Source organism: Callorhinchus milii, unplaced genomic scaffold (genome assembly GCF_018977255.1).
Source record: "Callorhinchus milii isolate IMCB2004 unplaced genomic scaffold, IMCB_Cmil_1.0 Scaffold19, whole genome shotgun sequence".
NCBI classification, from domain to species: Eukaryota; Metazoa; Chordata; class Chondrichthyes; order Chimaeriformes; family Callorhinchidae; genus Callorhinchus; species Callorhinchus milii.
Window position 1 is genome coordinate 2942237 of NW_024704760.1, and position 20968 is coordinate 2963204.

Genomic DNA, 20968 nt, shown 5'->3' on the forward strand with positions numbered 1-20968 from the left:
ACAGCTCGCACGCTCCGCCTTCACTCCCATCTCGTATTGGTTCAGCCGCCCGTCCGTCATACAGCCCGCCCGCCCCTCTCACTTCACTCCCATCTCCTATTGGTTCAACCACCTGTCCATCCGTCCATCCGTCCGTCACGCGGTATTCTCTGCATCATTGGTCCAACCAACCGCTCGTCCGTCACGTACTTCGCCCCGCCCCTCTTATTCTCGGCTTCCCATTGGTCCAACCATCCGCCCGTCACACACTTCGCCCCGCCCGCCCCCAGTCTCCATCTCCCATTGGTCTAACCACCCGTCCGTCACATAATAATAATAATAATCATTGCATTTGATATCGCGCTTTTCACGTCGGGAGGACGTCCCAAAGCGCTTCACAGAACACACTGTAAAGTGAATTGACTGTATATTTGTGGGCGAACGCGGCAGCCAATTGCGCACAGCAATGTCCCACAAACAGTCGGGGATTGAAAATGACCAATTTATTATTGTTTTGTTTTGGAGGGATTATTATTAGGCTCTGTGTGGAGTAAGGAAACTTGCCCAAGGTTTGGCCCTCTGCCTGGAATTGAACTCAGGTCTCTCACTTGCAAAGCGAGTGCTCTAACCACTGAGCTACAGGACTCACATAGTTCCACTCCATACAGTTCTCGCACGACGAGTCGCGCGGCACAAAAGGTCTGATTTTGCTTCTCGGGGATGGACAAACGCCCGGCGTTCCGGCCTAAATCTTGCGTTCTTACGCCTAACGTCAACGAAAAATCTGCCGAGAGCAACGTAATGAAGGCGTCGGCACCGTAGGACCTCCATTTCTTTCCGGCTGCATCATCCTCACCTGCGGTTGGGTTACGTAGAACTTCTTTTACCGGCAGGATGTTTCACTGCAATAAATTGCGATGGAAAAAAAAAANATGACCTGCTCTTGCAAGAATACGCGAGCGATCAGAGTACGTCTGCCCCTTTTGGAAGCTATTTTTGTAACGAACCGAACAAAACAAGTTCAGAGAGTAAAAATAGGAAGTTAAAAAAACAACACTGTGGCTTATCATTGTTTCCGAAAACACTCAGAAAAATATTATGCTGCAAATATAAGAGCCCAAGAGAAGGTGGACGTCTGTCAAGTTGAAGGTTAATAGAATATTCGCTTCAACGTGAAAAATTAATGTTCAACAGAATAATGTAGAGGCCTCCCATTCATTTTGGCAACCTGTGTTGCAGATTTACTATCGTAGGTCTGTGTTTTAATTTACATCACAAACCACTTTCCACAAAGGAAAAGCCTTTGAAAAAAAAATGAACAAAGCAATCGTTAGTTGAAACTTCCACAGCTTTCTCTTTGGTCCATTTCCCCTTTCACTTAGGGAGTGTTGATCACATTGTCAGGAACAGTTGCCGAACCCAACAGTGCAATGAATACCCATGACCCTGAATCCATTGGCCCGATACCAAGCACACTGTAACGTCATTCACTCACTAAACAAAAAGACAAAGGGAAAAACACAGGTTCAGCTCCGCATCCATCATAAGATCTACAGCAAGGGTCAAGGCTTCAGCTCGGGCCAAATCCCTAACTATCTGGTGCCTTGGGATGTCCTCTCGAAGTCAAAGACACTATACAAATGTTATTTGTTGTTGTTTAATGGACTTACGAAGTTTACCTGAATTTTAACGGTTTGTTCCTTTTAGTGCAGAGACATAAAAACATTGCATCTGTAAAAGTTAAAAATGAGAGTTTATTGATGCAGTGCAAGTAACAAAATGCTTAATTTGATTCATAGCAATTGTCAGTTATCTATCAAATCACAGATAACAATGGAGATAAAAGTAACCGACGTAATCTGTGCAAGAACAAAAAAAATACGTTGAATTGCTCATAGCTACAATAAAATAACCTTTATTCTGTGAAACAAAACTGTCTACACAACAAGAAACTTTAATACAGTTTCAATCTGCGCCCCAGGCCTCCGGCCAAATTCACTTTTTTTTTAGATTTTCTTAATTTCTTCTTCCAGTTCTTCTTTTGTGTACATGTGAAACGTTTTTGAAGGCTCCATTGTTGCAAGCTACAAAACAAAAACATTTGGGATATCGAACAAACTCTAGAAGCATTGTATAGCTCAATATATATGTATGCACACATATATAATATACATAAAAAGTATTTTTTGCCCAGATTGGATTGAAGCCATTTTACTTCAAAACTGAATTCCTCCCCCTTCCCCGCACTCCTCCCACATTTCCTTTGATTCCCTTTCCTAAATGGCTTTGACTCCTTTATCCTACTGTGATATGAGTTCCAGTTATTCAAGTGGCCATTATTGATGTGTGAAGTCTTGATAGCAAGTGTTGCCAGACTATTTGTCAGCAAGGACATTGTAGCCACAGCAAACCAAGTCCTCACACAAGGTTTTCACATACACAACACTCACCTCTAGCAGGTGTGGGTGAATGGAGATACGATCAGGACACTGAAGCTAATTCTAGTACCTCTGCTGCTACCTGGCTGTAAATAAGCTTAACTCACCAAAGACTTGGACAAAGAAGTCATCACTTTACTCCTTAGGTTCAATTATTCATTAGAAAACTCATCCAGAGGAGTGGAAAGCTAGATATTTATCATAAAGTTTAGCAATAACTAAAGCAGGAATTATACTCAAGTTTAACAGGTTAGGTTAGACAATCAAGAATCACAGTAGTTTACAATAAAACTCCAGTCACCCAGATCATTGCCCACTTCTCAGCTGGAATACAGTGTGAGGAAAATGTAATCTTCATCTATTCACGAATGATGATTGATCCTAGTTGACATGTTAACTGCTAGTTCATTTCTTCTGAACTCCCTTACCTCAATATTGGTGGCATTCAGTTTTTCTTCCATTACTTGTTTTAGGATGATGAGCGCGGCTTTCTTTGCTTCCTCTAGTGTCATCGACTGAAATTGAAGATGAAATTCAGATTATACGAACTCTTCAACCAAATAGTCAATATTGTCTCATCAATCGCGCTTTTTTTTTTGCATAGTATTTTCACTCAATGACGTACAATCCTATTACCTTGCGATAAACTTCTTGTAAAGAGCTCTGGGCACCCTCCGAAGCAGAACCAATTGCTCTTGCGCTACACTGAACAAAGGTCCCAGATGGATCCATATGATACCTGCACAAGAATTATCAAGTTCATAATTACAATAATAAAATAACAATTATACTTGCATTTAATAGAGCACCTTATAATGCCGTTGAAATGTCTCAAAGCGCTTCACAGAGTGAATAATATATTTATTCTGTGTTGAGGCTTGAAAAGGCTATTAATTCCGTGAAGAGACTTGAAGAGGCAATTAAAAGTTTCTACATTATCAGATGCATGGGATTTCAGGCAACTGGAAATGGGGTGGAAAGGGGTTGGGATCACATTGATCCCGCTACACAAAATGTTCAACCTCCTGACGTTCAACTTCTGCATTAAAACGACATTATTTGGAGAACATGCTCAGGAACATTCACTATGATTCAACTCAGTCTGGATTTACTATGGTAGCACCAGGTCGATTTTTAGCAAGAGTCCATTATCTGATGAAGGGTTAATAAGAGTCGTTCAAACAGAAACCAGTATGAGACTCTAGCCTGCTTGTGCGGTGCTATATAAATACAAGTTGTTGTTGTAAAACCTATTTCAATTATCAACGAAAACAGAGGGAGAGGTTAGGATTTGTTTGCACAGCAACGTCCCACAAACAGCCATGGAATGAGTGAGCAATTTTTATTTTATTTGGGGGTTTGCTGGACAGGACACCGAAGAAACTCCCTTCTCTTTTTGTATAGTGCCATGGGATCTTTAACGACCACCTGAACAGACAGACGAGATCTCGGTTTAAGATCTCTTCTGAAGGACAGCACCTCCGACAACGCAACACACACCCACAGTGCTGCATTGGAGCGTCAGCTTAGATGATGCAAGTTCAAGTCCCATCATGGGATTTGAACCCACAACCTCTGATTCAGAAGCAAGAGTGCCGACACATAATAATTGCGACCCTATTAAAATATAAACCTGTATCAAAAACAAAACAGGAAAGAAACATTCTACTCACATTTGTGGTCCCTTTTCATCAATTCCACCGAACAGCAATGCCACACCGAAAGGTCGGCTCTTAAAATAAAAACGTACAACAATTTACAATAGCTGCACAAGAAACTTAATAAAGCAGTAACCAGATAAACTGCTTTAGAGTTCAACCTACGAAAGTTACCGGATTTTACATGTTAAAATGTTGCACTTTAAGTTTTTAAATAGAAAACATCTTATTTATGTTGGATTTTGAGATCTACTAGTGAAGTGAACAAACATGTCAAAATAGTTGCTCGAAATAATAATAATCCTTGCATTTGATATAGTGCCTTATCACGTCACTGAGACGTCTCAAAGTGCTTCACAGGATATACTGTAAAGTGGATTGACTGTGTACTTTTCGGGCGAAAGGCAGCAGCCAACAGTTCCACAAACAGTCGTGGATTGAGTGTACTCACACAGCACCTAACACACAGGAGGGCGAAGTGTCTCTGAGCACTTTACAGGATAACACATATCGAACAGAGTAACTGAAGGTTTTACCATCGCGCCAGGGTCCGCATCCTCCTCACCAAACTGCAAGGCCAGGTTAGATACAGCCTGCGTCACACTCTCCACCGTCATATTTTCATTATAGGTAAACCAGTGATTCTAGGTCAAGAACAAGAGCAAGACTGAGTTTTCTCCAAACAATAAAAGTTCAAGTAAATACTATACATTTATAGACTAACCTGAGTTAGTTGTTAGGAATATTTGGAATGAAATATTAAGTTGTTTAAAGATATCCGATAACAACAGCTTGCATTTATATAGCGCCCCAGACACAACAGATGCTGTCAATCACAATTGCAAATGAATGTTTTCTTTAAATAAAACTCTCACTTTTCTTTGTACAAAGACTGATATTCACAAGATGGTAACAGCCTTCCCGATGGCTTACTAAGCAAACTTATCACCAGAGTCTAGCAGACACACTTCATTGCTTTGAATCTCAGTCTGCTTTGAGTTAGTTGAGCTCAACAGAGCCGTGATATACAAATAGCCTTAAACACTTATGGGTTAATGAAGGGCAAAACAGCCAGGGCTCCATCTGATCCCTAAGCAGTGTCCCTGCTTGGAAATGGATATGAGAAGACAAGGAGCTGAAAGCTCCATAGTTGTTAGATGTCTTCTGGAACAACGCAACAAAAAAAGACTATCTAGGCAAGATGGGCAGATGGGATCCATTAGCAGACTTTCTCAAGTTAAATACATAACTGCTGAATAAATAACTGCTACAATGTGTTAACTCAAGTGAGATATAATGTGACTGTAACACTGTACTCTGTTAATCTATATTACAAAGTGAAATTATCCTGTTCAGGAAAACAATAAACCACAATTTTATGACTGTTTTATGAATTAATTTCATTACTAATATATCTTGGAAGCACCAACCTGTGTTTCAACTCTTGCTTTGTCAATTAGGGTTTTGGCATCAGCTATTAATCCACTCATTGCACAACCTAGCAACAAAGCAACATTATGATGAGACAGTCGAACAAATGGTTGTGTCGTGGGTTTGGAGCATTTAATTTGGTAGAACATTTTCCTTGTAAAAGTGTTTTTCAAAACAGCATTTCAACATCGAAAGCAACTGTCAACAATTTGTCACTTTGTTTGAAAATTTTTAAATGAACACGCTTCCCTGCTGTTCATACCTTCTTTTTATTTACAATTATTCATTATTTAACAAGTCTCAAAGAATAAAAGCTCCATAAACAAAACTGCGAATCGATCATGGCACTTTTTCTTCTTCCAAGCGTACTAACCAATATGAGCATCAATTTCCACAATCTTCTCAATGCTGCTAGGTTCCATCAGGGGCGAAGTAACTCGCTTCTCCACTGCGAGAACAACTCCTTCGGCTGTTTGGATTCCTATCGCTGTGGAACCCAACTACAGGAGCAGAAAGAAAACAATTGTGCTATTATTACCCGTGAAAAAAAATCTGCCGAAAAAAAAAATACGAACCATGTATACAATTCATAGCAACTGTGAACTTTATTTCACATGAATAAAAGTAGAATAAAATGATGGGAATGTACAAGTAAGTGCCCACCGGGTACACAACTCACAAAAATCTTAACCATTTGGAAATCGTAGCATTTTGCTTGCAATGTATTGCCAGTTTTTATTTAACCTTTAAAAAAAAGAAGCATTAAGCATACTTATCCACTGTACCACCCCACAAACCTTCTCTGTGCATCACCGACGACTATAACTATAACAGAAACTAAAGACTTAATTTACGAATGCCGGCAAATCGCAATTACAATTGCACGAATACCTTAATTGCCTCGATGGCATATTCCACCTGGAACAACCTGCCCTCGGGAGAGAACGTGTTGACTCCCCTTAGAAAAACGAAACCAAAAGTCAGCAGTGCGAGGAGAACGATCGCAGTGTCTAACTCCACTCCAATGAAAGCGGGAGTGGTGGGTGGGGGGGGGAAGGTTCATTAACAATCCAGACAGATTCAAGCAAAAAAAAAGCACACGCACTGTGAAATATTTAAAGCTCCCGACGACGACGACGTGTGCGCCCTCGCGCGCGCGTCGGCGGAAAGCACTAAATCTGTGCGCTTTCTTTAACGCACAGTCCATCCGCTTTACAGCGCGTTCCGTGAAGCGCTTTGGGAACGTCCTCCCGACGCGAAAAGCGCTGTGCGCCACGACGCGAGGATTACTATCGTCATTGTTATTTCTTTTTACGACCGCCCCTTTGGTCACCCCCCCCCACCTCCGCCCTCCGCCCCCCCCCCTCCGCCCTCCGGGCCCGGGATACGTCTCCGCGAAGCGCTCTCCCGAGACGCCACCCAAGTTGTTGTTGTTGTTGTGGCGGCGGCGGAGGCGGTTGTCGTGTAACCAGGAAGTGGGGGGAGGAGGGGAGAAAAAAAAGAGGCCCTCGATATAACATGACAAAGCAAAACCACGCAAACCCCACCCTCTCCCCTTTGACTGACCTGTCATATTCGGATCTGGTGAGGAACATGTTGACAGAAGCTGCTGTGGTCGTCGTTGTTGTTGTTGTTGTGAGAGAGAGAAAGAAAGAGAGAGAGAGAGAGAGAGAAAAGAAGAAGACAAAACAACGATTTGCAACGCGGGTCTCGATTGCTCTTTTCAATGGTCATTTAAAACAATCTGTTGGGTGGAGGGGGAGGGGAGGGGGAGGGGCCAAAAAAGAGGCCTCGGCCCCCAGCGCTGATTGGCCACCGGTCTGCCCGGAGGCGGGACCCGACCCCTGACGAACGGGCCAATGGGGAGCGCGTCGGACCTGCCCGTCAGCTCCGTGACGCGCTCCCCATTGGCCGCCGGGATTGACGGACGGGGCGCGCGGGCGGGGCGGGGCGCGCGGGGGGGGCGGGAAAGATGGCGCCCCCGCGACTGAGGAGAGAGCCCGGGCCCTGGAGTGAGGGAAGGAGGGAGGGAAGGAAGGAGGGAGAGAGCGCCGCCGCCGCTGCCCTCAGTTACCCGGCCCGTCATCCCCCGACCCTCCCCGGCGTCGGCCCACCCTCCCCTCCTCCTCCTCTCGCCAACCGACAGACGTCTGCGACTCACGAAGCAAAGAGGCGGCGGCGGCGGCGACGATGAACGAACGAACGAACGAACGAGGCGCCTGAGCCACACCGTCTCCTGTCCGGGGGGAAACTGGTCCCCGGGATCTTTGGTTCCGCTCACTTTGGTTCCTAGGCTCTCCCTTCACCTCTTCACCTCCACCTCACAGTCTCAATCAGATTATTATTATTATTATTATGATGATGATGATTATTATTCCCATTACTATTTCACTACATTCTCAGCCACACGATAAGGCGCTGTATCAAATTGCAAGGATTATTGTTATTATTTGATGCCGTGTCCAGGATGATATATATAATATATATGTGATTATATATATATATAGAATTTATATATATATATATATATTCTGTGAAGCACTTTGAGACGTCTCAGCGACGTGATTAAGACGATATATATAATGCAAGTATTATTATTGTTGGTATTATTATTTGAGGCAGTGTCCAGAATGCCTCAAAGCGCTTTTCTGAAAAGTGCAGTGACTGCGGATTGGAAAGCGAAACACATCGTCGTCATCTTAGTCATAAATACTACTACTAACAATCCTTGCATTTGGTTACAAGTCCTTCGTCACGTCGTTGTAATGTCTCGAAGCGCCTCGCAGGATTTTATTGTAAAGTGGATTCGACTGTTTATTCCGTAGGCGAAACTGGGCATCCCAATCGCGCACTGTAATGTCCCTCAGATCGCCGTGGAGTGAGCGACCAAATTTATTTGGGAGATTTGCTGACCAGGAAAATAATTGTGTCTTTCATAGAATTACAGTACAGCGCGGGTGGAAACGGACCATTTAAGCCCAGCCTGTCCGTGCCTCCACAACACCCTAATCCCCACTCTTGTTACCACTCTATTCCCTCCAGTGAATTCCATGTTACTTGAAATAAAACCAATTGTTGTGGGTTCGAATCTCACTTTGGAATCCAAAACGAACGGAACCAAGGATCCCAAGTACGGTTTCTAGGACAATATCATTGTTAGCGGGGAGCACCACATTGTCAGTTGGGACATTAAGCCAAGGTCATGACTGACAGCTATTCAGATGCGCACTCAAGATCCCATGAAACTATTAAAAAAAAAGGGAATTTCTATCAGCTTTCATCTCGTCTCGTGACTGTCTATGGGCACAAGTGGCTGGCACAGATCACTGTTTTATCGGCCTATAGATCACAAGGATTTTTTAAAAATACTTACACCGTTACAGCCACCAATCTAATAAATCCTGAATGATTCACTGCCACACCGGCTTGTTTAACTTTTAGGTTATTTATCAAATACGTTGGCACAGCTTTCAATCCTCATGTTCTCAGAGTGCCTCACACAGAGGTTCCTTTGTGCGCCAAATACCCAGACCAACTGTTAACGTTTTCCATCTTAAATACTGACTAAACCTCACTGCAAAGTTTCATAGAGCCCCCAACACACCAGGACCTCCCAACCATCAGCTACGAATACATAAATTGTCTTTGCACACGCTGTAAAAATATGCTCTTGATTTGACTTGATAATTTGCTTTTGGTGTGGTGTTCAAGGTGGACACCGGAGGAGCAAAAGTTCCTGTGAAGCCTTTTGAGAATTGTCAATGACTTGACAAGGTGCTGTACCAAATGCATGGATTGAGTTAATAACGAACGAGGCAAGTCAAGACAATAAAAATATTACAATATGTAGTACTGTGTAGTCCCACTAGATGGTATTCTGCACTCTCTTTGAGTTAATGACTCAAAAACAGTCATGATTCTCAAGTGTAACCCCTAAAAATTGCACACCTTCCAACTACGCACATGCAAAATAGCTATTGCTTCTTTGTGTATCGTTTTTAGACTCCAGGAATGTTAACGTTAAACTCGTGACAACAAGAGGAATGTTAATTTTAATTGGGTTGCCATTCTCCCTCCTTGAGGTTCAGTATGTTTCATCATCTGTATTTGTCGATGGTTTCACCTGGCAAAGCAAATGGTTTTTCAGATTGTAATTTTGTTTGCTTTGGCCTTCGGTGCAAAGGCAAACTGAATTGGATGGCTTACACGAGCAGAATCTGAAGTCTCCTGCCGCAGGAGATCAGCATCTTTCTATTCCCTGGGCAGACAGTTCTGTGGAGGGTTCTTCTCATCAGCTAATCCTGGGTGACAAGTACATTTGGAGCTAAAATAATAATCCTTGCATTTGATATAGCACCTTATCCCATCATTGAGACATCATTACGCTCTTCAAAGAATATACTGTGAAGTAGATTGTGTATTTTGTGGACGAAACGCGGCAGCCAATTGCTAATTCTGTGGCCTGACAACACGTTGTGTCATTGAATAAAATTGTTTTGCACCGTGGTAAAAATACAAATACGTAATAAAAATAACAGTTCCACCCATTTTCTTAATCATTAAAGAACACAGAAACTGCTTACTTAGTGTCGGATTGTGGACTCCTGGAGCCAAGTTGTGTGCATTCTTCTCTCCAATCTCTGAAAGCAAATCCTGGAACAATTATGGGATTCATTGGGTCATCTCCCATACATCCTGGATGATGGAGTCCAGACTTCCTTGTTTCAAGGAGTAAACATTCCTCGTAATGTTTTCAATCACAATGCATCCTGTTGCCATAGAAATACACGTTGCTCCTAAATTGCATGATACCGATAACATGGACCTAAACAGTGGCTTTGAAGTGGTTGGATGGTTTGGAGAGATAAATAGTGGAAGCTTAGTACATTTAGGATTGCCTTGGGAAGAGTTGGGAGGAGAGGGCTGGTTGAAAATTTGAAACATTAAATGCTTTGTCACAAAGTGGCTATGAAGACATCATTGGAAACTTACCGTACTTTAGAAGGAAGTTTCTCCCGGTGTCCTGGTCAATAATTTCCCAGATACAATTGGTCATTCGTTTCATGGCTGTTCGTGGTACATCACTGTGCACAAACTGGCTGCCACATTCTCCCACAAACATAGTCATTACACTTTACAATAAATCTTGTAAAGCACCTAGCGATGTTCCAACAAAAATGATAAGGTACTATTTCAAATGCAAAGATTAGGATAACAACATTTAAGGGCTGTTTGGATAAACGTCTGAAGAGAAACGATATAAAAGGGTGTAGGTAAAGAGCAGAGAACTGGGTTCAGTCAGATAGTGGAGGAGCTAACAGCATAATGGACTGAATAGCCTGCTTCCATGCTATTTCTGTGATTCTATGAATTGCTATAACTTCTTGGTTATGGTAGCATCACAACGACATGACATGGTTTTTTTTGGGTCGAACGTTTCAGAGTTTTAGTTGCCAACTAAAAGTTACAGTGGGAATTAGAATTCAAGACTTCCATAAGGATCCATTCATAACACCTCTGTTTTAGTTATAGACTGTGAACAACCCCCGGAGACTCATAATGTGTTCTTTGTGCAAACACTGAGCCAAAGGAAAGTGAAGCAGTCATGTAAAGCGATTATTCTTTGGTAATGTAAACCCGAGTTAAGTTATTCAGACACTAATCATCATTACAGCAGTGACCGTGACAACATGTTACGTACAGATAATGCTGAGTTATATAGGGATCAGTGTCCAGGTATTTTATGACTCATACAGTGAAATTAGTTTGACTGCTGGATGGAAGTGATTTTTCTGGCACCTGCTCAAATACAAACACTGTATCTCAATCCAAGATTACACCTCGTCTCACCTCAGTAAAACCATTTTATCTTAAAATTTAAGATCGTACAGGATTGCGGGAAATTCTTAAATTCTGTCTTAGTGCACAAGCTCTTTTCCTTTTAAAAACCGCAGAAAACAAGCTTCCAAACTAAGATTGAATTTAGGAAGACACACTTACTGTCACTTACTTGACAGTAAGTGTGGGCAAGCTCTTGAGTTAGAAAGGTACTGCAGTCAACCTTTATTCGACCTTTACTCAACATGCCACGTGAAACCTTCCATTCCATCAAATAAGAATGATCGCCTCATTTCATGGCTGTTCGTAGGACATTGCTATGCACAAATTAGCGGCCACATTCGCCATAAATACACAGTCTTCACAATAAAATCCTGTGATGCGCTTTGAGACGTCTTGACGGCGTGATAAGATGCTGTATCCAATGCAAGAATTATTATTATTACTTCTCATTATTATTATTACTCCCCGTTGAGACGTTCTCCATTGAACTGGAAGTTATAAGGTTTGAGCAGCTCAAGGACATCAAATGTTATTTTGGAAAACAGGAGGAAAAGTAGGCCATGTTTCTTTGCAAACCCCAAGGTAAAGCTAATGAATGCTAAATTAATCATTCTGATGAACAATAACTCCATTGAAAACGTCCAGGTTTCAAAACATCTCGGGCTATATTGATTGATGATGGTTTAACCTTGGCATTGAAAGAAGCACAAAGGTGAAATCTGTTCAGTCAGATATGGTGGAACCCTCCCCACTCCCACCCCCGACCATTAATTATTCTTTAATCCACACATCATTCACCTTCATACGTGTATCACTCTTGGGGGAGAGCAGACTTTCGAAGGATCACAGATCTTAAGGCACTGCGTAATTAGCAGAGGGCGAGAAATTTCAATGCCAGTCACTATAGCCAGTCACATCAAGCGATCCAAGACGCTGCCCTGCAGGAAGGGCGCTATATAAATGCACGTTGTTGTTGTTGTAGCTCTATCAGGTTTGAATGCTGTCCGGTGTTATTGTTTGGTGAGCAGGTGGGATATCAGAGCTTGATTTTGTTTTCACAAATATTTCAATAAGATTAGTGGAAAGCTCCCATGGTGGGGAGTTAGCACCAAATAGACACAGTGGACTGAATGATCTTCTGTGTTGTAAACATTTTCTGCCACATAAAAGTGAATCTACACAATATAAGACTTTTGGGGGGGCATTTTAATTCTTACGAATCAACTCAGTTGCCACTTGCTGTCCATTTGTATGTTTTATCAAATCCCAGATCATGGGACGATAGTTTGGAAGGAACCTTGACAGTATTTTTCACAACCCAGTTCAGCACAAAAAACGACTGCGCATTTAAATCCTCCCCCCCAAAAAAAATCCATAAAATATTTATTTTTATTTAATTGAACGTGACTCATGTCTCTTCCTGTATTCTTTTCTTGAGGTACAATACAGCAACAGATCTGTGGCATTGTTCTCAAAAGAACCTGATTCTTCTGCGGTGTCTCAGAAAATTTTTACAACAGGAATTTTTTTAAACGTTGCGCTGGAAATCCTAGTTAGCATTTCCGTGAATACATCTAGCAATGAAAAGTGAAACTGCGAAGCAACCCTAACCTTCACTTGAGCTCCACAATTCCCAGCTACTAACTGCCCAAAGTACTTCACGAACATCGTAAAATATTAAGCGTCGATGAAACAAAATTACTTTGCTCGCTTTATTGATGCGGGTTAGATTTTCGGGGGGTGGGGGGTGGGGGGGGTCAGCCAGGTGTATGACACATGTCGAAACCCATCTTAAGAGTGCTTAAGGGTATCCAAACCAAGCTGAGAATTCGCTGCATCTCACCTACCCGTGGAAATCCCAGAGATAGATTGTTAGAATGGAATGCGCTCTCTCTCTCTCGCTCTCTGGAGGGACACATCCTGTTTGCCTAATCCTGGAAAGTATTAGGGGTAGGTTGGCAAGAGCCAAGGGTTTGTGGGGGAGCCCAGAGTGTGCGTTGGGTTAACCGCTGGAGTCTAACTAGCTAAAACTACATAGCTTATCATTGATAGCGATGTCTGGCAAGCTTTCCAACCAGTTTAAACATTACAGATGAGCAGACGCAAGACTCCTTGAAATCAACCTTCCAACCAAATCATCTCGAAACCTGCACAATGCCCTCAGACTCAGTTAAGCACAGTCCAGCTGTTCTGACGGCTCAGCGGGTAAAGACAAGGCCTGATTCAAAACGCTTCACTTCACCTGGAAACATAGGAAAAGAGACCATCGAGCCAGTTCCACCTGTTTAAGGCGGACAAAAGACTCGCCAGAATATTTTAATCCCAACAATAATAGTAATAATAATCCTTACATTTGATACAGCGACTTATCACGTTGTTCCAATTTTTTGGTGGGGACAGGGAAAGGAAAGGAATAGATGGCACAGAAAGTTGACGTCTTAGTGCGTGGGGTGGAGGAGGTGGGGTGGGGGGGGGGGAGAAATTTATTTCATTATGTTTGAAAACTGTGAGAGATGTGAGGGAGGTAACAGGAGAGATGCCATGAAAGGCCAGGCAGAGGTGGGGAGAGGGTACGTCTAAGTGTGTGGAAAGATGTTTAGTGTGTTTTCTGGGAAATTGGGGAGGGAATTTCCAGGAGGGAGGGAGAGAGAGAGAAAAAAAGAGAGGAGGGAGGAAGGCAGTGGGGTGGGGTTGTTAAGATGTTGGGAGAGATAGCAAAAGAGAAACTTAATAATATAATAACTCTTAATAACTGTGACTGTGTGTTTTTGTGGACGAAAACTGGGGAGAGAAAGAGAGAGCTGGATGGGGGGGTGTGTTGGGGGGAGGGCGTTAGTGGTTGGGGGGGGAGAGAGAGGAGAGAGAGGAAGGAAGGGGAAGCCCTTTCTTTGGTTCTCTGAGAAGCTCCTTTCTTTTAATTTGTATTTTTTTAATATTTCTTTTAATTCTCTCCACGGCTGTCCGTCGCGCAAACTGGGCGTGCAAAACATACAGCCAATCGACCCACGAGACGTCTCGATGGCGCGATAAGTCGCTCCATAAGACGCAATTATTATTGTTATTAATATTTTGCATTTTGAGAGAAAGAGAGAGGAGTGAAGGGGAGTTTCCTTGGTCAGCCGAAAACAAGCGGAGAGAGACAGAGAGAGAGAAAAAAGGGGAAACCCTTTCTTTGACACTGGGAGAAACCCTCTATTTTGCATTCGACTCCCCTCCCCCCTCACTCCCTCCTCTCCTGGAGTACGAAAGCAGCCAGAGCTGTCACGGTAGCTTGGAGCTGTCAAAGACCTCTGGACAAGCAGCAAGCAGAGGAGGGAGGGAGACAGAAGGAGAGGAGAGAGAGAGAGAGACAGAGAGAGAGGAGGGAGAGAAGAATAGAGGCGAGAGAGAGAGAGAGAGAAAAGGAGAGAGAAAGAGACAAGAGGAGGAGGGAGAGAAAGAAAAAGAGAGAGGAGGGAGAGAGGAGAGAAAGAGAAGGAGACGGGGGGGGGGGGGGGGGGGAGAGAGAAAGAGGGTGAGAGGGAGGGAGAGAGAGAGAGTGAGAGGGTGGGAGTGAGAGGGAGAGAGAGGGGGTGAGAGAGAGGGTGAGAGAGAAAAAGGGAGGAGAGGGTGGGAGAGAGAGAGAGAGAGAGAGAGCGGGTGAGAGAGAAAAAGGGTGGAGAGGGTGCGAGAAAGACTGAAGGAAAGGAGGGAGAAAGAGAAGGGAGCGAGAGAAAGAGAAGGGAGAGAGGAGGCTGCATTGCATATGCGTATGCCTGCAACTGTCTCTCTCTCTCTCTCTCTCTCTCTCTCTTTGCTGCCTCTGTTAATAATAATAATAATAATTATTATTATCAATAATTAATCATTATTAATAATAATTATTATTATTATCAATACGATAATAAACAATGCCTAAGACAGCAGCAGCCCCTGTGCTACAGCAACAGCGCAGTTTGCACATCTTTGTGGAGCCACTGGGACAACAGCAGAGCCAACGAACCAACACCAACACCAACAGCAGCATCATCGTGCAGTGCATGTGGTTGGAGAAAAATCCCGGCTCATCGCCAGTTGCCCCCTGTCTGCCCAACAAGCCGGGCTGCGTCAGGTTCAAACAGGGAGCCCACAGACCCAGGGACGTGAGGACCATCTTCCTCCATCAGCAGCAGCAGCAGCAGCAGCAGCAGCAGCAACAACAACAGCAGCAGCCACAGAAAGACCCCAGGGTACCCGAGGAGAAGGGAGAGGGGCACAACTTCTCTCCCTGCGCTGTGTACAACTGGTGCGATGTGTGCGGAAAGAGAATCAACGCGTGCAAAGAGGCTGTCAGGTGTCAGAGTGAGTATTGTGCTGGGCTGGGCTGGGCTGGGCTGGGCTGGGCTGGGCAGAGGTGCTGTGTGTCTGTGTCTGTGCGTATGTGTGTGTAAGAGAGAGAGAGAGAGAGAGACTCAAGACATCTGCGATATTAATAATCATCATAATAATCGTTGCGTTTGATTTAGCGTCTTATCGCGTCTTCGAGAGACGTCTCAAAACGCTTCGCGGAATATACCGTACAGCGGAGTGACTGTGTATTTTGTGGGCGAAACGCTGCAAGCCAATAGCGCACCGCAACGTCCCCACAGCAGTGACCGAGGTGGATAGGTCAGGGTATTAAGGGATGCGGGGCAAGGGCAGGTCATTGGACTTGAGGTACAGATCAGCCATGATCTTACAGAATGGCGGAACAGGCTCGAGGGGCTGAATGGCCTCCTGCTGTTCCTATATTAGTGGAGCTAATTTATTTACCTGTGACATTGTCAAAGAGAGGAGAAAATGATTGATGAGGAATAGAGTTGTGTTGCTGCCCTGTGTCCAGTCCTGTTTCACTTAAGTCCAAACTCAAGGTGGTTTTGCTACAGATACACAGAACGTAGGTCGGAGATACCAATGTGGGTAGAGAACCGCTCCCGTGTGCTCATGCCACCCGGGAATAGTAACACTAATAATAATCCTTGCGTGTGATATAGTGCTGTCCATGTCAGGCAGATGTCTTTGCTCAGCGTCCAACCTCATCATTTTTGCAGTGTTCCGAGATGCGATAGCTGTGTGAAGGGAAGTGCGCAATGTAAGTGCAAGTTGTTGTTGTTGTTGTCTCAGGGTGCTTTGCAGGTTTTTACTGTAAAGTACAGTGACTGTGTACTTGTAGCTGAATGCGTATGGTTGGGCAGGACATTGGGAGGAACTCCCTTCTCTTTTTCAAATAGTGCTGTGGTATCTTTGGAACTCTGGAACGCTCTCTCCCTCCGTATCCCATGTCACTGAAAAGCGCTCTGGGACGATGAGGGGCACTAAATAAATGCAAGTTGCTGTTGCTATGAGATCTTCAATATCTGAATCAACAGTGAGACAGGACTTTGGTTTAACATCTCATCCAGAGGACAGTGTCTCTGACAATCCAGCACTCCCCACAGCATTATATCAGAGTGCCACTCCCCTGTTATTTTTCTTTTTCCAGTGTATGTCTCAGTTTGCGGGACCATAAGTTTTGGGGTTAGAATACTCTCTTCAAGCGAGTCTGGGGTGGAAAGTTAGTATCAGAAATTGGAATGAGCTAGGATGATGTCATTGGCATGACTTATGAAATATATCTAATGGGAAAGACAGTCACATGAGGGGAACGTAACTTGCGTTTGTGTCAATACCGATTCACACGAGTCAGAGAGGAAGCAGGAGAACGTGTTTAAAACGTGTATCCCTGGTGACATAAGGAACATCAGTTTGATCAAAAGAAGTTAAAATTAGTCATCAGCCACATTTGGAAATAATAATAATAATAATAATAATAATAATAATAATAATAATCCATGCATTTGATATAGCACTTTATCACGTCTTCAAGACGTCTCAAAAAGCACTTCACAGAATATACCGTGAAGTGAATTAACCGTATATTTTCTTTTTGAGACGTCTCGAAGATGTGATAAGGCGCTCTATCAAATGCAAGGATTATTATTATTATTATTTTGTGGGCGAAATGTTAATAATCTTGGTTAAAAAAATGAAGACTACGATAGGGGCTTACACAACCCCTTGGAAATTTGGACGCTAATGAATGAAGCTTGCAACGTCTATTTATTTTGTGGTTTTGCTACGCTACATTTCACAGTTAGTAACACTCAAGTCTGTTTGTCTGTGACATTTTTGAGCCAGAAGGGGTTGGACCAGCATCGGTGCGAAGCCACAAAGGAACATCAGCTTGTGTGACTCACGGGCCTGGAAGTTTGAGTAGTTATCCCTTTTGTCACTCTGTCTGCACTTGGTCAGTGAGTAAGAGGTACCACAGACTCTCTCCAATCACAAACGTGTCGTTTACGAATAAAGTTGATCAGTTCTGACGTAAGTGATCATTTGGCAAAATTGATTGACGCACGGCTGCATTTCAATAAATCTCGAATGTCAGCATTCGATAATTGCCGCGTTCAGTTTGTGTTTGCAATTCACTTTTCCGTGTGTTTTTCTTGACTCCAAGCTTGCATTTTTTTTTAACTTACTGGAATGCAGAATTTCTAAAGCTTTTTCCTCCTTCGTTTTCGTTCAGAAGGCAACAGCGAGGCTGACATTTCAGGAAAGAAGGGGAGTTTACATAATACTACTGCTACTACTAATAATAATCCAATCGACTAACAACTGGGTTCCTACGTACTGCTAGGTAAACAGAGGCATGTGGAGCAAGGAAATGAAACGAGGTCCTCTCGCTTGCGAGGCAAACTGCCAACCATTACTCTACAGGACTCCACAAACTAGAGAAGTAGTTGAACATTGATGGCCATACTCAAACACGGTAGTTGTTCTGAATTTCTGTTGTGATCAATAACTGGGCAACGACTAGCGATGCTGGTGATTACATCTCACGTACAGGTATATTTAATGACTTTGCTGAGTTGTGGATGAGTGACTTGCTGGACACAGTGTAAGTGCTCCCTAGAAATTTGATGATCTCTTCCTGCATTCAGAAGGCATAAATTCATGTTTCAGTCGACCTGCTCTGGCTGTGTTTCTTTGTGAAAATTGTAAAGCTAAAAAACAATTTTGCTCCAATTATTCTATTTAAAACAATACTACTACTACTCATAATCCTTGTATTCGATACAATGCCTTATCACATCTTTGAGATGGCTCAGAACGCTTTAGGGAATATCCTGTAAAGTGAATTGACTGTATATTTTGTGGACCAAACAAATATGGTTTACTATTGTTTTAGTGTCTCGGTGAAGGGTTTTGAGATGTTCATCCTATGTGAAAGATCCTGTATAAAGTGACCAGTTACTGTATTATTTGGCTCGTGTGTGTTTGTGTGTTTGCTATGACAGTGTGAAAGTTAATCTGCTCAACAATGCGGCATTCAGTTTCTTGCTGCTAATGAGCCGTGTAAAATAGTTTATTCTCTCATAAATCTGGTTACTCCTACACCATCATTGACCACAGTGCCACATGCTTAATCGTATAAATGCTAGGAATGAATGTGATAACGCAATTAAAGGTGAAGTGCGGTTTGCTGGATCGTTCAATAATCCTAGATGCTGTTTGTTGTACAGGGAGATGTTTGTACGCTTACAACAACAACAACAAATTACATTTGTATAGCGCCTTCCACATCAGGAGGACATCCCCACCTGTACAATTGAATATATCACAGTCCTTACTTTGATATAGCGCCTTATCACATTGTCGAAACGGCTCAATGGGCTTCACGGGATTTACTGTAGAGTGTAGTGACTGAGTATTTCACAGGCAAACATGACAGCCAAATGCACACCTCAACATTCCCCGAACAGCCACAAACTGGCTAATGACCAATTTTATCTGGCGGTAGAGGGGGGGAGAATTGTTGGCCAGGACAGCAGGAGGGAGAAACTCCCTTCTCTTTTTGAGTACAGTAATAGGATTTTGTCAAGTTATCTTTTGTGTGTGTGAGTGTGAGTGTGTGTGTGTGAAATGCATCTCTTGTTTCATCTCCTCTATACAGTCTCATAGCGCTCTCATACCGGGTTGGGGTGGGGGGGGGGATAAGAAGACTTTGCGGACACTGTACTGCTCTCTGCTCTCTTCCCACTGCTCACTCTTTTGGATAATGCATGTGATGTGGATCTACTTAAGAGGAAGGAAAATAAGTTAGGTTTGCAGGGGGAGGGGGAGAGGTGGGGGTATGGGGAGGCGAGGAGGAGGAACGGGGGAGAAAAGAGAGGGAGAAAAACACAGGATGTTCAATTCTCAATAAAGATTCCGCTTTAAGAGGAGCAACAGTGTCATGTTGATGAGCCACATGTGGAGCGTCTGTTTGCACAGACTTGATTTGTGGAGTCTCCCATGCCTCCTACATCTGCTACAAGACTGCGGTGTGTCACTGAGTTGTGCTGCACTCCCTTATTCTTGGCAGGGTCTCGCATATTTCAATGCCCAGGACGTCAACACGAGGGATTTCCAGATTCCGAGGGTAAGTTTGGTGCCTCTGAAGAGAAGAAAGGAATGTGCGTTTGTTTAATTGCTATTGTGTGCAGTTACCGGCTGGGGGAAGAGGGTTTGGGGGGGGGTGTGTGTGGGGTGGGGGAGTTCTGCTCCCTGCGTGCATTCGACCTCCTTAGATTGTTGTCTGGAATTGATGGAGCTAAATCTGGAGTGTTTGATATAGGGAGGCGGGTACATGGTAACCAGGAGCCAAAACACTGTGACTGATTCACTTTGCCCCTCACTAATTCAGGGGCACCGAAGATAACTGTAGAAACACCATCGCAGCCTTGGCTAACATCAACTAAGTCGCCACAGACCAGGACCAGAGATAGAAGTAGAGACATTTCTGGTTCGTGTGGCTCTGGTCCACAATGGGAAGTATCTTTATCCACTGAATAATTAGGGTAGCTTCCAATGTTATTATTATTATTATATTGGTTAGAGCATTCGCCTCGCAAGCGAGAGGGACCAGGTTCGATTCCCAAGCGGGCTGAAACCTTAGGCGTGTTTCCTTACTCCACGCACCTCTGTTGACTGAGCAGTAAGAAGGAACCTTGTTGTTAGTCGATTGGCGGATCGTTTTTCCGGGGGTAATAATCCCTTGAAAAAAACATTTGGCCACTCAATCCACGACTGTTTGTGGGGCACTGCTGTGCGCAATTGGCCGCCGCGTTTCATCCACAAAATGTACAGTCAATTCACGTTACATATATTCTTGTTTATATTTTTTGTTTAACTATCTCCAGACTCATTAAATCGGTGCCAGGTATATTTGATATATTTAATCAATTCCACCTTCAAATCTGTTCCTTGACCTGGAAAATGATTTTATGACCATTGAACTCTTAAGTACCTTTCCATGGTTGGGGATAAATAATTCCTTATGTTACTCGTGCAGAGAGAGAGAAAGAGAGGAGGGGAAGCTTAGAGACTCCGACAGAACTGTGTCCTGTTTTTCGGTGCCAAAAAATAATCGTTGGCTCATCTCATTCAACCCAGTTTTTAATGATATTACAAGCTGCAAAGTGTGAACAAATCTCTTTTCCAGCAAGTATGTGGAAAAAGACAAATGTGGGGACATGGGAAACCCAAGAGAGATGGGAACTCGCCATGTGGTGGAGGGTGGATGTGGGCCCAATGCTCCCAAGG

The 20968-nt window shown here is 43.4% G+C and overlaps 2 protein-coding genes across 4 annotated transcripts in view; one reads left to right on the forward strand and one right to left on the reverse strand.

Annotated features, from left to right (window-relative positions):
* Nucleotides 1–1713: 1713 nt before the first annotated feature.
* psma5 (proteasome 20S subunit alpha 5) lies at nucleotides 1714–7710 on the reverse strand. 3 transcript variants are annotated; one of them, XM_042342011.1, is made up of 10 exons: nucleotides 7668–7682; nucleotides 7073–7112; nucleotides 6398–6464; nucleotides 5880–6006; nucleotides 5506–5573; nucleotides 4612–4719; nucleotides 4091–4149; nucleotides 3054–3156; nucleotides 2846–2932; nucleotides 1714–2063 (listed from the first exon to the last, which is right to left on the reverse strand). In XM_042342011.1, exons 2-10 carry the CDS (start codon nucleotides 7099–7101, stop codon nucleotides 1986–1988), a joined length of 726 nt encoding a protein of 241 aa, XP_042197945.1. In that variant the 5' UTR covers nucleotides 7102–7112; nucleotides 7668–7682; the 3' UTR covers nucleotides 1714–1985.
* Nucleotides 7711–15209: 7499 nt separating this feature from the next.
* Nucleotides 15210–20968, forward strand: part of rassf5 (Ras association domain family member 5) — a 43110-nt gene continuing 37351 nt past the window's right edge. Inside the window, exon 1 of the mRNA XM_007899543.2 lies at nucleotides 15210–15667. Coding sequence (XP_007897734.2) covers nucleotides 15238–15667 — 430 coding nt within the window. The 5' untranslated portion in view covers nucleotides 15210–15237. The remainder of the gene's footprint in view (nucleotides 15668–20968) is intronic.

Bases quoted from the DNA above. Each gene is read 5' to 3' on its own strand.
- psma5 (XM_042342011.1), bottom strand. From the start codon at position 7,101: ATGTTCCTCACCAGATCCGAATATGACAG. The intron at 6,465-7,072 runs GTCAGTCAAAGG...CGTTTTTCTAAG, and splicing joins ACCAGATCCGAATATGACAG to GGGAGTCAACACGTTCTCTC. The intron at 4,150-4,611 runs GTAAAACCTTCA...TTTTATTTTAAG, and splicing joins ATGCGGACCCTGGCGCGATG to AGCCGACCTTTCGGTGTGGC.